This window comes from Musa acuminata, chromosome BXJ3-2, assembly GCF_036884655.1.
Source record: "Musa acuminata AAA Group cultivar baxijiao chromosome BXJ3-2, Cavendish_Baxijiao_AAA, whole genome shotgun sequence".
Lineage (NCBI taxonomy): Eukaryota > Viridiplantae > Streptophyta > Magnoliopsida > Zingiberales > Musaceae > Musa > Musa acuminata.
The window spans coordinates 24,706,749-24,721,482 of record NC_088350.1 but is presented as its reverse complement, the minus strand read 5'-3'; the positions used below and the strand labels follow the sequence as shown (position 1 = coordinate 24,721,482).

Here is a 14,734-nt window from a genome sequence, read left to right as displayed (position 1 = left end):
AAATAAAAATGTAGTATTTATAGAGATTTAATACTTATATATATATATTCATTGTTGAATAATAATGGGCCATTTTTAGCCAATAGCATTACATCATTGTCATGCCATTATTTCCACCGACCGATATGAACTATAATCCACAGTCCGCAAGCCCGTGGGGCAGCTCCTATAAAGCCTCGCATACCCACCCCGTTCGACACCCGAGAAGGGCAGAATGGCGGCGACGGCGGAGGGTGCGAACTCGGCTCTGGCATCGGACCTAGACTCGCCGGCACAGCCCGGCCTCCAACTGGCGCAATTTGCAGCGGGGTGCTTCTGGGGGCTGGAACTGGCCTTCCAGCGCCTGGAAGGGGTGGTGAAGACCGAGGTGGGGTACTCGCAGGGCCACCTCCCGGATCCCACCTACAGGGCCGTCTGCGGCGGCGACACCGGCCACGCCGAGGTCGTCCGCGTGCACTTCGACCCCGCCGCCTGCCCCTACCCCGCCCTCCTCGCCCTCTTCTGGTCTCGTCATGACCCCACCACCCTCGATCGCCAGGTGCGTGCTCGTTTTTGGCCCGTCGCCACCATCTGTTTGTGATTTCAACGCTCGTATGCATCCGTGGTTCGCGATCTACATTGATATTTATCTTCTTCTTTTTTTCTCTTTCTTCTTTGTATGTTTGAGATTCATCGACGATGATCTGCAATCTACACACTTAAAATGCTAGTTTGGTGACTCACTTACCTTAGTTTGAGTTCAAGACTTCGATCAAGAAATTTCACATCAGAAACCCTAAATTGGTGTTAGAGCATTTGATTGACTCATCAATAATCGGGCTTCAACATCTTATATGACAAATTTCGAAAATGTCAACTAACAATCTGTAGCAGCAATCAAAAACTGATTTCTTCTTCTCCCCAAGCATCAAGATTTCTGTAATATGATTGATTATCGACTTCTAATTCTATTGATGATATTTTTGTTTGAGTGTGTTATGATACATGTGTTTATAGCTTTAGATATAACTGTTAAGATTGAATTGACTTGGCCAAAAAGTATTTGATTAGTGAATTCATGGAGAACAAGTCAATTCGTTGACCGATCAATCTTAGGCTACTCTTTAGGGGGCAGTCTTGGATTCAGATCACCATTTATCGAGTTGACAGAACCAAGTCAATCCAAGATGGTTGTTGACAGATTTGGAGGTCGATCATATATTGGCAACTTGTACCGTAGGAACCTTAATTGATCCTTCCTTTGATTCTATTTTCCAGCTCCAACCTTACATAATTGTCATATACTTGGGAAAAAGGTATGCAGTGCATGTATGTATGATGTTGTGCAGGGAAATGATATTGGCACACAGTATCGATCAGGGATCTACTTCTATAGTGAGGCACAGGCTATATTGGCAAGGGAATCTATGGAACTGAAACAGAATGAGATCCAGGACAAGATTGTGACAGAGATTCTACCAGTAAAGAGATTTTACAGAGCAGAAGAGTACCATCAGCAATATCTAGAGAAAGGTGGTGGAAGAGGACTGAAGCAATCTGCAAGAAAAGGGTGCAATGACCCTATCAGATGCTATGGTTGATGTGAGCAGGTTTGCCACATGTTGAACTTGTCATGCTTTTTTTCTTTCACAGTGTCAAGGTAAGGATGGATTGTTGAGTTTGTTTAGAATAAAGCATGCAGTTTCTACTAGTTTGTAGTGTAGCAGTGCTTAAATAAGCCCAACTAGCATCACAAGTGGTTGACCTTATGATGGATATTCATGTACTTCTATCTCATTATGCCATGAAAAGGCTTGGAGTTTCTGAATGATAGTTATTATGTTTGATGAGCTCCAGATACTATAACAAACCACAGAGAGAAAGACCAACAACAACTATTTTCTCCCCATGAAACAAGTTTCTATGATCATTTGTTGCAATTCTTGTATGACAGGGTATTCTTGACTGGATTCTTGTTCTAGTTGGGTCTAGAAAGCCTTTCCAACTACAGCCATCCTCACAATTTTGGTTGCACATAAGTAGCCAATTGCTTAGAAGGTGTCACTTGTTCTGTATTCTTTAAAACAAGTTTTGAGAGCTCTTTTGCTGAATGAATTTATGTTTTTTGTTCAAGAGAAAACCTTAAAGAATACACATGAAGCATAATTTTGTTTGGAGAAAACTTAAGAATACATGGAATAGATGCACCTCAGACAATAAGAGAATGGTTGAAGAAGATACTTGGGGTGGACAAGAAATCAGAGAAAGAAACTATTTGTTCTTGCAATTGAATTGATTAAACTGAGTGATGCTGTTACAGCTACTGGTTTCATTGAATCTCAGATGCTCTCAGATACCTTGATGATGTAACAGAGTAGGCACAAGAAAACTTACTGATCTCAAAGATAATTCACTCTGAAAGAAAAGTTCAGATATTCCTGTATGAATTTTTTTCTAGTTCACAGGAAAGGCTGATGCAACTTGAACATGTCTTGAGCTTCTTACCATTTCATTTGCATGGGATGCTACAATATAATAAGAATGTGATTTCAACCAAGTTGTGCAAGAGTTGCAGATAAAGCTACAATTTGGGCAAACACATTTAATGGTCTGGCAAATGATGATGACTGAGACCTTACATTTGAACCAAATATCATGCTTATGCTGTCTGCACAAAGACAAAAGGACTAAGGAATCAAATGCAACAAGCGCGGAACATGATTTCCTTTGTTTGCTACACATGCTGTCATAATTATATATCCTCATGCAGAAGACTTGCATGAAACAGCAAACATATAGTTGATGGTCGAAATGCATTAAAGAACATCTGCTTTTTCTTCAAGACAATTCAATAAGAGCACTTTCATGGGATTCAGATTATTATAACATCAAGCAAACTTTGGAATACATGATAAAGAGGGGAAGTTTGAAATATCAACTCCTAGCTTATTTATTAATAGCGTAAAATGGAAAGAGGATATCGTTTTTCTGAGAAACCTCAGCTTTAGCAATCCGAAATTCACCTACGAATCAAGCATTTCAGGCAGTAACAAAGATTACACAAGTTAATCCGTCTGTCTGGCTTGCGCCAATAGCTCTTCTCTGAGTCGCTTAATCTCCATTTCCCTCTCTAATCTCTCCAACTGGAAGAAAGAAAAGGGAATTAAAACCACAAAATGCTACCAGAAGTTTCAGAATCACGCAACGCATGCCATTTTCCATGATCCTAACATCCTACTGGCCTAGTCAATGTGAACAGAATTCCTAAGCCAGGTTACTAATAGGCTGCTTAAGTTAGACACCTAATCCATTTCCTAATTATAAAAGTTACAAATAACTTCTAAAAAGCCAGAATAAGCATTAAAAAATATAGGAGGAACTTGAAACAACGTGGCAATAAACTAAATCTTGCAAAAAAAGTCCAAATTTTAAGTCCTAAAATAGATTAAGAAAAATATTTAAAAAATGTAACAGCACAGAGAAGCCTCTCTCCCAAAACATCTTTGAAACAAATTAAGACAAGTCATCCATCAATCAAGTCACATGATGGAAGAACCTTTTGCAGGCAATCTAGATTACTCCTCCAAACGAGGAATGAAGGAGCATCAGGTTTATTTTGATTTTCTATTGATTTAGAGATAGTCTACAAGCAAACACTAAGCATCTAGTTTGCACTTTTTTTAGTTAATTGAACCTCGACAAATATAAAACCTTGTGGCTTACAGCAAACAGAAGTTATCTCACTAAAACAAGAATGCAACTCATCAGGTGGCATGATTTCCAATATGTGGGGAGTGGTCTATCACTGTATCTATGTCCCATGTTACTCATGTACAGCTAAAGTATCAGCCACTCAGTACATGTGACAGAAGCATTTTAAAACCTGGTAAGTTTATTAAATCCCTTCGGCCCTGAATTTAATAATAAATAGTTTGAATTCAATTTTGATAAGTTGCATGTACAAAATTAAACTTCATCCTCAAAAACTCAATATTCCACTTTTGTTATTTATGACTACACATTAACAGAACCAAGTTGAATGAAGAGAAAAAGAAAATATACACTCATCACAAATAAAAAAAGGATGATGGAATCTCCTATCAAATAATCAAAGTATTCATGATAGTATCAGATGAATTACGAAAGAGAAATAAATCTTGAAATTAACATTTCTGTTCAAATTAACAAAGTATAGTGAAGAGCACTTGATAAATTTAGAATTTAAAAAAGCTCAATGAACAAAGAGAAGCAAATATTATTCAGATGGCCTTTGGTTTAAAGCTTGCTTATGTACCCCTTTAACAGCTAGATAGGCACTCATGATCTCATACAGATATCAAAATGCATGCATCATTAATCGTAAACAACAATCTGGTAGAAGGCAATATTTTAAACCGAGAGTGCCTTTGAAGAAATTAACAAAAAAATGAAGCATGGGTATATGCCATATTTTTCTTATTGCAATAATGGTGTAATCATGCATATATAGTGGCATAAAATTCAAGACAATAGACCACGTGATTCAGTAAGCGAAAATGCACCCGACAGAGGTAACTTCAACATGGACTTTTATCGATGCCTCAAAGGTTAGTAGAATCAGAGACTGGATTTTCGAGTAAAATATTTGACCATTCAAGCAACACTAACTGATAAAATCGTAACACTTCACATCAACAAATCTATCCTTTAAATAACCACAGGAACAATACGATTAACATGATACCAAGATCCACAATGACCAGTGTACAAAGAGTGAAACATCATGTAAAACAGTAAGTTAGTCAAAACTCAAAAGATTCTACATTGGCCCAATTGTCATAGTGTACATATAAAGGAAAGAGACAAAGACAATCATGCACTAAAACTATGAAGGTCCACTGCCTTGCTTCCAGTAGTCAGTCACAAAAATGGAGAACATTGCCGTCCAAACATGAAAGCCCTCTAATGTTGGATAAATGATATTCATAGGATCTCGTATGCCAGAAAATAAGCCAATTTCCCCCTCCAATGTGTCAGTAGCATATTTACCTTGGTTTATCAAATGCTCAGAGATCCTGTCCTATCACTGAATTCTATAAGAGAAGATCTAATACTCGTTTGCTATTAGTAACTTGGAGATCAGTAAAGAAAAATCTTTTAGAAATCAAGGAACTCAAGAACTATTAATAACTAGGTGGAAAAAAAAAAGAGAATTTGTGCAGAAGAAAGTCAAGAAAAAACAGAATCAATTAATCAAATTGTGATTTCAGAAGAAACCCATGAAGGTTTGAACAGAAGTTTCTTCTTGCATGGTCTTCCTGGAAATACCTAAATACCAGTATCGACTGGGTCTAAATACGAGCAGAAAGGCAAGAGATGTTTGGTGCTCCATCCAATCCATGAGATATCATATTTATCGAATCTAACCCTAAGGTTTTGGTCGCCATTCCCCACATGAGTTTCTCGATCACAGATCCAACTACAATGAGACGAGAGAGGACGAGAAAGGGGAAAGGGGAGACCTTTTCGTCTTGGTGGAGAGCCATCCAGACGTGGATCTTCTCCATGGACTGCCAGAAGAGGAAGGCGCCGAAGCTCATCGCGAAGAACGTCGCCACCCGCACCATCTTCTCCTGCTCCTTTGCCGATCTCCGCCGCTTTCTTCTACCCTTCGATTCGGACGAGCCAAGGATGATGCCTTGTACTAATAGGAGTCGACTCGGACCGAGCCCGAGTCAGACCGGTGTCCAAAACTACGATATAGAGAACCGGTTCTGCATTACCATTTAAAATGATTTATCTATATGATTTAATTCAAAATAATATATTTATAGTGTTTACAAGTATTTGGATTTTGATAATTTTAAGGACAAAATTTCCACACAAAAAAAAACCAAATAATTTTTTCTAATATATTTATTACAAACTAAATAAAAATTGATTTGAACGTGACGGTGACGTCAAAACTACCGCCGCCGACAGCAATGCGGAGTAACACATCGAGAGGGCCGGAATGCTTCAGGCCGAAGGCATCTATGGCCAATATATACTTGGCGTCGCCATCGAGAGCTCGCTCGCCCGCTACGTGTCGGAAGAGGGCGACGGTGGATTCGCGTCGAGCCGCTCGGATCCACGCCATCGCTTTCCTTCGCCTTCTCGTTCTCGGCCCGGGATCCCCGGTAGCGCCGCACCTGACGGCGCCAATACCATGAGTGGTTGCCCCCGGCGTTCCCGCTCCTTGGATCTCGCCGACAGACCCGCCCCGAAGCATCCAGATGGACGCTGCCTCTCGGCCCGTGGTGGTCATCGACAACGGCTCCGGGTACTGATGGCGTCACTCTTTTGACTCCCTGCAAGTTTGATTGCATTTATATGCTTCTTGTTATGTCGGTTTGATCCTCGATTGCGTGCGAAATCGGAAACTTGAGGTGAAAGTTGGTCGATGAACTGTTGTTGGAGATTTTGAGTTCCGATCCTGAAGTGAATTTGGTGTCGGCTAGGAAATCTTTAAAAAGGTGGAAAAGTTATGGAACAGCGAGGTCGAAGTGATATGTGCAAGGACATCTCAAGGTGTGTCTAAGAACAGATACCGGATTGTTTGGTCGAATTGTCAAGATTATGATATGGCTGTGGTTCTAGACTGGGATGTAGTAAGGGGTATGTGCAGTCTTTTCTGCGTGTGATGTGTTGGATGGACAAGATAAGGTTGTGGCTTTTGGAAGTCCGGTTGGTACCAAACATTCTCTAATGGATGTTGCCTAAAATTGGAAGGAAATCGACAGCATCAAAGAATGTAATTATCGGTGAACACAAAAGCCTTTAACAGAGAAGGAATGCCAGAGGTCCAACAGACGAAGAGTATAAGGAAAACCATGTGTTATTGTCCTGGAGATTTGAAACTGGACTGACTGAAGCCTATTTTTGTACTACTAAGTTAGGAATATCTCATCATGTTTGAAAGACATATCATAAGTACACTAGTCAACGGGGTTATGATACATTAAAATAAGCTAAATGATTGAGTAATTGAGAAATTATTGTTTTAATGTGGTTTCATCCAAAAAAGATTATCATGATCATAATATTGCAGAAAGTAGGATGGAGCAGTATCATCTTTATATTATTAAATCCTAATTCCTCTTCCTAAACTAGGAGTTTGTTGGGCTATACAAAATTCATGACCATTCTAGCTGAAGTCAATAAAGTGATTGGGTCCTAATTTTTAAGCAGAGAGACCTTGGACCCAAGGTTTCATCTTCCCTGAAAATGCTGGTTCAGTGACCAGGAGTTGGGGAAATTTTAGGACCACATTGCTGGCTGAACCTTAACCTGGGTTCTCCATCCATGTCTAATGGAATGCCTCTTTACAAGCTTAGGTATTGACAAGTTAGCCTTGCTATGAATTTTTCCTGCAAAATTATGCTTTCTTCTGGCATTTTTTTAATTATAGTAAACAGCTAATAGATAATCTTTGATAATCTTTCATTTGATTGCAGTCAGTTATGAGTACTTCTGATTATATTTCTGCTTCCATGATATGCTTTACTTTTTCTTAGGTACACAAAAATGGGATTTGCTGGCAATGTTGAACCTTCCTTCATCATTCCTACTGTGGTTGCTGTCAATGAGTCTTTTTCAAATCAATCAAAGAGTATCAGTAAAGGAAATTGGCTTGCACAGCACAGTGCAAGTGTAATGGCTGATCTTGATTTTTCAATTGGAGAAGAAGCTCTATTGTATTCTCGCTCTAGTACTACATATGGTCTTAGTTACCCTATTCATCATGGTCAGGTATGATAATGACAAGCAGTACGTTGCAATTTTGTGTTCCTTGGAGATTCCTTCAAGCTCACAGTGCCCTTTTTGCAGGTGGAGAATTGGGATGCAATGGAAAGATTTTGGCAACAATGCATCTTCAATTATTTACGTTGTGACCCAGAAGATCACTATTTTCTTCTGACCGAGAGTCCACTTACTGCTCCTGAGAGTCGTGAATATACAGGGGAAATCATGTTTGAGACATTCAATATTCCTGGATTGTATATAGCGGTTCAGCCTGTCCTAGCCCTTGCTGCTGGTTACACAACTTCAAAGGTAGGTGTTAGCAACTTTTCAAGATAATTTTGACATTTGTGATACATATTTGAAGTCATATCTAAAACTTCTGTTATGTAGCTGAACTTCCAGTTTGTGTTTTTAAATCTAATTTAAGAAATTATTTCTCAGATATATTGCGTTCCTAATGTTGATGGTGTAGGAATTTTATGCATTTCTATGATGATTAGGGTATTTTCCCTGTTTTGAACTCATAATTTCTTATTTTATGTCAATACTTGAAGAAAGCAACTTGGGAAAATTATTATAGTATGATTTACCTAAGAAAGCTCTAACTAGTTATTGCAAGTTTGAGGGACTCCTAAGAAGAAGCTTAGCTGATAAAGACTTTGACAGTATATCACAAGTACCTGGGTTCGAATCCCGTCTTCACGACTTACCTTTGCAAAAAAAAAAAAAAGTTTGAGGGACAAAGTAATATTGATACTGTTGGTATGGGATTAATATGACACTGTGCAAATATTTGGGAACCAAATATTGAGTTTGTGCTTGTGTTGATCAAAGTATCTGCATACTTATGCAGTTTGAACTTGAAATGTTATCTTGACGAACAACTATTACAAGTAACAATAGCATAGCTTTCGGCTAATAGATACAAAATGTTTTTGTTGATGGTAACCTCCTTTTTTGACTGGAACTAGACGACAATAATCTTGGGACAGGGCTAAGAGTTCCAATTTAGATTTAGTCAATAGAGTTTGTTGTGGTAGACTTATCAATCTATATTTATCTAACATGCATATTAATGTGTTACTGTTCTTCTTAGGGTGCTATAAGACCACATTCTGTGCCTGTTAGATAGAAGTACTGCAAATGTGGGTTGGAATAAAGAACACACTGTATCAGAATGAAGACTGCATAGTCCCTGAGTATTATGTTGACTAAAGTAATTTCTAATAAGTCACTGACTTAGCACTATGGGCATAGTTTCTTTTGGAACTTACATCTCTTACTAGATGACTTGTTTGTAGAAATATAATTTGATCATGTACAATCTGAGATAACAGAATATTTTTCTCATGTCAATTCAAGTGGCTTGTTTATGTTTATATCCTGCATCCATTATTCCATTTGGGGACCTATTTATATTATTTTTCCATAGATGAAGTTGTACATAACTTTTCATACACACTGTTTAATTGAGTTTTTCCCATTAAAGTAACTTTTGAGATGGTATACAGTCATGCAGTTCAAAATAATTAGTTTTATGATTTACCTTATGATGCTTATGTTGACCTGTATAATTTTCAGTGTCAAATGACGGGAGTTGTGGTTGACATTGGAGATGGTGCTACACATGTTGTCCCAGTTGCAGATGGTTATGTAATAGGCAGCAGTATCCGATCGATACCTATTGCGGGCAAGGATGCTACCCAGTTTATTCAGCAACTTATGAAGGTAGAAAACAATGATTTTACACCTATTATGCCTTCTTCCGGCATGTTCTCTTTTAGTGGAATGGATACTAGGCCCTCACATTGGTCATCAAGCTGTAAGTCATCCTGGACCATGAGTAGGGCACAAGATCAATTCGAGTTGATTTAAGCCAATAAGCCCACAAAGCCCCATGGAGGGGCATTATCCACCATAACTTTGAGAAATGCATGGTTTGCGGAAGATGAGTGTCAAACCCCTGCCCTTATTAGGGAGAGATGCTCTAGCATTCGAGAAAAGGGAAGGCAGAATACAACATATTACCTGGTGATTTGTTGTGCATGACTTATGAGCATGGAATTCTCTAATCTGTGTGATGGGTTAGAGTTAAAGATTCATAATTTTTTTAGAATAGAATGTGTTGAGCTGAAATTCTTGGGAAAATTTGAATGTAGAGGTTCATTTGCATAACATATCTTGTCAAATATGTAAACACCATCTTGTTGATTGGTCCTCAAGATGTCGTTTTGCTTTTTGATATTATTTATTGTTTTCTTGGCATTCTTGTTGTCATAGGCATTCGTCAATTGAATGATACTGATGTTTCTTGGTTGGCTAAGCTAGATATGCATGACCTATTTTATTGGTTTTAATATATATCATCCTATTTGTATCAAAAGGATGGTATAGGAGGAAAGAGTTACCCAGTGATAGCAAATGTGGAAGCCTTGAGAATTGCATTAACCAAGCAGTTTTGAACATAGTTGGGATTTTGGTATGGATCTGAACATGTACAGCGTTCCTGTAGTGATGTCCTTTTGGAGGTCAACCGACTCGCACCTTGAGTACTAGAGCCCATGCTTCCTTGGGATGTTATGGTTTAACCTCTGGCATTTTGGTTTCTTTCACTCCAAAGAGTAAAATGATTCTTCTTGATCCATTGGTGGTACGACGCTATGGCTGAGTTTTAACTAAGACAAATGATGATATATAATAGGAAGGTGTTATTAGTGTCTTGACAAGTTTCATGGGTTATGAAGAGAAACTTTTAGGTTTTTATTCAGTACTCCTTGATGTTCCTCATCTTATCACATCTTGAAGTTTGGTTTTAAACAAGAAAAGCCCTTGACATGCCTTGATCATTAACATTATCCTTCAGTTCTGAAACAGTTTCAAGTCATGGAACTGAGCGACAGAAAACTGTGGGAAGAGGATGGAGAAGGACAGTAATGTGGAAGAAACATGCAGAGAGGGATATGAAGGGAGAGAGTGAGAGCTTTTTGTTGGGATGGAGGCAGAGATATCATCTAGAACACAGATGACCCTGTTTTAGAGTAGAGGATGGAGGATAAGCAAGGCTTTTCATGGACCTATGGTTGATGATGTAGGTGCAATGGTTCAGAGTAGAGAGTTATGGGTGTCTTGAGCTTGAACTGAGGTGTTGACTAATCTTAAGTTTGACATGCAACCTAGCTTGAGTTGACAAAATATAAGGATACAAAAGTCTTAAGCTCCTGAGTGGAGAAAGATATCTTAGATTATATTATTTTAGAAAAAAAAAAAGGCTTCTTTCTAGAAATAATCTGAAACTGCATTCTAAATCCCAAAACTATCAACTAATTTTCTTTTTAATACGAATTATCACATGCATGCTTTGTTAAACTTTTGACTATCATTCGAGGACTGAACCCCATAGGCAAGGATTTTCTATTATGTCATTCATGTAAGTTTTTAGATTCCAAGTTTTTCGAATCTTCAGTCTTCAAGTTGGGGATGAAAAAGGACACAATACTGTTTAAAAAGCATATGTTATGGCATTTGACTTGCTATTCATGATTAGCTACCATGATCCCTGTAGGAAAGGGGAGAGCATATACCACCAGAAGATTCTTTTGAAGTAGCAAGGAAGATCAAAGAAACATATTGCTACACTTGTTCAGACATTGTCAAGGTAATTTAGTCCTTAATTTACTAGTTAATGCATGATAGAAGCTAAGGTAGTTAAACTACTGGGTTTTTATGCTTCATGTAAAATTTTTCTTCCTGTTGTGTCATTTCTTGTTATAAATGTCACTACGTGAATGTAGTAATTTTTATTGAATGATAAGCCAGCTACAAAGAGAATTGTCGAATGGAACAGACTCCTCACTACTCACTGATCATTCATAATCCTATTATTTTGATAGAACTTGATAGTGGATCAGCTAAAGATGATCTTGTACCAAAACCTACCATAGAGAGGTTGTGAGGAAGGAGCAGCAAATTATGAATGAACTTTTTTCTTTCCTCAAATGAGGACTAGGTCATCAGTGGTTAGTTATGTTAAATTTTATTTGTTAATATCCACAAATGGTAGTGTCAGTCATTGCAGTAGTCCTAACAGCCCACAAATAGAACAAAAATAACTATATGTACATGGATTAAAACAAACAAAGAGTTTTATAAGTATAAAATTGAACAAATGAAATAAGTATTAAAGTCTTAATTGTAATGTAACCTGTGGAAATAGATTTAATGATAAGAAATTCTACTAATTGTTATATTACTTGTTGTTGGCAATTGATTATTTTGTTTTATGATTTTAGGAGTTCAATAAGCATGACAAGGAGCATAGTAAATATACAAAGCAATGGATTGGTACCAAACCAAAGACCCAAGCACGATACTCTTGTGATGTTGGATATGAACGGTTTCTTGGTCCTGAGGTATAATTTATTATCTTGTCTTTGTAATTCAATCAATATCAAATTAGTTTTTTTATTGAACAAGTTGACCAATGTAGCCTTGACCACGATTCCAGTTCTCCCAAACCAGGAATCGGAATCGAATTGACAAGGGTCGGTTTTGGAACTGGAATTGGTGGTTCTGGTTCGAACTACCAATATTTTAGTATTTTTAATTAAAAAAGTTTAAAATATAAAAACTTATAAATTTATTTTGTATAATGAAAAATAATTTAAATTTACGGAATCGATGGTTCAAATTGGAACTAGAACCAAATCGCCTGGGGCTAGTTCTAATTCGATTACAGGTCGATTTCGGTTCAGTTATAAGTTGGTTTCGATTCGGTTTGTAACCAACAAATCGTGGGCCGGTTCGGTTCTGGTTTCGGTTCGAACCAAATCATGGTCAGGCCTAACCAAATGTAAGTTTTGTTGAAAGAGTATTTCTTGATGTGGATCATCCTCATGAATACTTTGCCTCGTCTATCTTTTTTGTCAATTCTAATTTTTCATTTTTGTAAAAAATGAATTATGCCATTCCATGGATCTTCCATGAAATGATATGAACTGACACTTTTTAAGAGATCTTTCAGATTCTCAAATTATGATTGCAATCATGTTCTTGGTCCATTTCCATACATAAGTTTTAGGTATGGTATCAAAGCATGTCATACGTTCTTCAGATAATGTTAAAATTAGTGCAGAGGTGATATAAGCATTATAAGATTTTCAGATCTCGAAATAGATAACTGCTTCAATCAAGAAAGAATCCACAAAACTTGCTCTTCAGATAATTTAGCAGTTCTACAGTGAATAGGTAAACAATAAGAATAAATAATTAAAAAATATTCTTAGACAAAGACACAGACACTAAAGATGGTAAATAATAAGAAGCGGTAAAGGAACGAGTAATAATAAAAGAGGCACAAGGAAAATGAAAGCATCAATTATTTATTGTTTTGCAAACAAAACAAGCTGTTTGTCCCTTCATATTTTGGCGTCTTATGCTAGATCCTAACTGAAATAGGGTTCTCAAATGATGAAAAGGAACAAGTAAATATTATACGGACCAGAAATCCGTAAACTAAAATCCTAATGTACTAATAACATTCCTAAATCACATTATCTCTAAAGTTGAGGTAACAAAGTATAATCCCCTTAAGCATATGCTGTCCCATTGCTCTTTCTTGTTTTAAAAAATCGGTATTTTGTATGAGCAGATCTTCTTCCATCCTGAGATTTACAATGATAATTTTACCACTCCTTTACCTGCTATTGTGGACAAGTGCATTCAGTTATCACCAATTGATACCAGAAGGGCTTTATATAAGGTAAGCATCAAATCACCTATGTCTCTACAATTTAATTTTCAGGTTTTCTAGCTCTTATATGTTCTTCGTACTGCCTTAGAATATAGTGTTATCTGGGGGATCAACAATGTTTAAGGATTTCCATAGAAGATTGCAACGAGATTTAAAAAGGATAGTGGATGCACGGATGGTAACATCCAACGCCCAACTCATCGATGATGTAAAAGTAAGCAGTCTAACGAATTCTCTTTTCGCCTGCTTATGTCAAGGTCTGATTTTTCTATTGTTTTGACTATAGTCTCAACCCATTGAAGTCAATGTGGTCAGTCATCCTTTTCAGAGATATGCAGTTTGGTTTGGAGGTTCTGTGCTTGCATCGACGCCTGAATTTTATGAGGTAAATTCTGAACTCTACCCAATCATCATAAAAATATTTAACTAGCAAAAATTGTAGAAGAAAGGTTTTGTTGTCTATATTTGACTTAAATATTTACATCTTTGCATTGTGCATATGAAATCATTAGTTTCAGTATATATTCATGAATAAATAAGGTCTAGTTCGCTAGTCAACCATGCACAGTTTTAAGTTAATACCGGAAGACATTTATTCTGTGTGGATTTAATACGGAAGCTTCCTTCTGGTGTAGGCTTGCCACACAAAGGCAGAGTACGAGGAATACGGAGCCAGCATCTGCAGAACAAATCCTGTCTTCAAGGGTATGTACTGACATCAAAAGACTGCATACCATATCTTTGTATGCATCTACAACTCACTCCCCGCTCTATACATTTGTGATGTGACGAGAAGGGGCTTTTTCTGTGTTGTATAATAAATGCAGTAGATGATGATGGTATTCCTTTTTCCATTACATTGTTGTCCCAGAAATATATAAGATTGGAGGCAGCAGTGATGCTGAATTGACTTGTCTTTTCTTTTATAAGCTGAATGCCCAGTCTCTGTATTTGCTTAGGTTTTCCAGAACATTTTCCTATAAACTTTTTGGATGAGAGATGCTCTCTCTCTCTCTCTCTCTCTCTCTCTCTCTCTCTCTCTCTCTTTCCAGTACATTGTTGTCCGAGAAATATATAAGATTTGAGGCAGCAGTGATGCTGAATTGACTTTTCCTTTCTTTTATAAGCTGAATGCCCACTCTGTGTATTTGCTTAGGTTTCTCAGAACATGTTCCTATGAACTTTTTGGATGAGAAATGCTCTCTCTCTCTCTAAATGTCATAAGACAGCCTTCATGCAATT

General features: G+C 37.4%; 3 protein-coding genes across 3 annotated transcripts; 2 read left to right on the top strand and 1 right to left on the bottom strand.

Moving 5' to 3' along the window:
• The first annotated feature begins 187 nt into the window (after positions 1–187).
• Positions 188–1,807, top strand: LOC103973143 (peptide methionine sulfoxide reductase). Its single transcript, XM_009387638.3, has 2 exons — positions 188–538; positions 1,329–1,807. Exons 1-2 carry the CDS (start codon positions 215–217, stop codon positions 1,578–1,580), a joined length of 576 nt encoding a protein of 191 aa, XP_009385913.2. The 5' UTR covers positions 188–214; the 3' UTR covers positions 1,581–1,807.
• Positions 1,808–2,826: 1,019 nt separating this feature from the next.
• On the bottom strand, positions 2,827–5,646 carry LOC103973135 (uncharacterized). Its single transcript, XM_009387627.3, has 2 exons — positions 5,481–5,646; positions 2,827–3,122 (listed from the first exon to the last, which is right to left on the bottom strand). The coding sequence occupies exons 1-2, from the start codon at positions 5,583–5,585 to the stop codon at positions 3,045–3,047; spliced, it is 183 nt and encodes a 60-aa protein (XP_009385902.1). The 5' UTR covers positions 5,586–5,646; the 3' UTR covers positions 2,827–3,044.
• A 359-nt stretch (positions 5,647–6,005) lies between these two features.
• On the top strand, positions 6,006–14,605 carry LOC135632113 (actin-related protein 3-like). Its single transcript, XM_065140519.1, has 10 exons — positions 6,006–6,280; positions 7,515–7,749; positions 7,828–8,052; positions 9,325–9,471; positions 11,306–11,398; positions 12,033–12,152; positions 13,391–13,501; positions 13,581–13,706; positions 13,779–13,877; positions 14,128–14,605. The coding sequence occupies exons 1-10, from the start codon at positions 6,234–6,236 to the stop codon at positions 14,206–14,208; spliced, it is 1,284 nt and encodes a 427-aa protein (XP_064996591.1). The 5' UTR covers positions 6,006–6,233; the 3' UTR covers positions 14,209–14,605.
• Positions 14,606–14,734: the final 129 nt, after the last annotated feature.

Coding starts and splice junctions, on each gene's coding strand:
- LOC135632113 (XM_065140519.1), top strand. CDS start 6,234: ATGGACGCTGCCTCTCGGCCCGTGGTGGTCATCGACAACGGCTCCGG. Junction 12,153..13,390: donor AACGGTTTCTTGGTCCTGAG/GTATAATTTATT, acceptor TTGTATGAGCAG/ATCTTCTTCCATCCTGAGAT. Junction 13,878..14,127: donor CGACGCCTGAATTTTATGAG/GTAAATTCTGAA, acceptor CTTCTGGTGTAG/GCTTGCCACACAAAGGCAGA.
- LOC103973143 (XM_009387638.3), top strand. CDS start 215: ATGGCGGCGACGGCGGAGGGTGCGAACTCGGCTCTGGCATCGGACCTA. Junction 539..1,328: donor CCACCACCCTCGATCGCCAG/GTGCGTGCTCGT, acceptor GATGTTGTGCAG/GGAAATGATATTGGCACACA.
- LOC103973135 (XM_009387627.3), bottom strand. CDS start 5,585: ATGGTGCGGGTGGCGACGTTCTTCGCGATGAGCTTCGGCGCCTTCCTC. Junction 3,123..5,480: donor CTCTCCACCAAGACGAAAAG/GTCTCCCCTTTC, acceptor TCTTTCTTCCAG/TTGGAGAGATTAGAGAGGGA.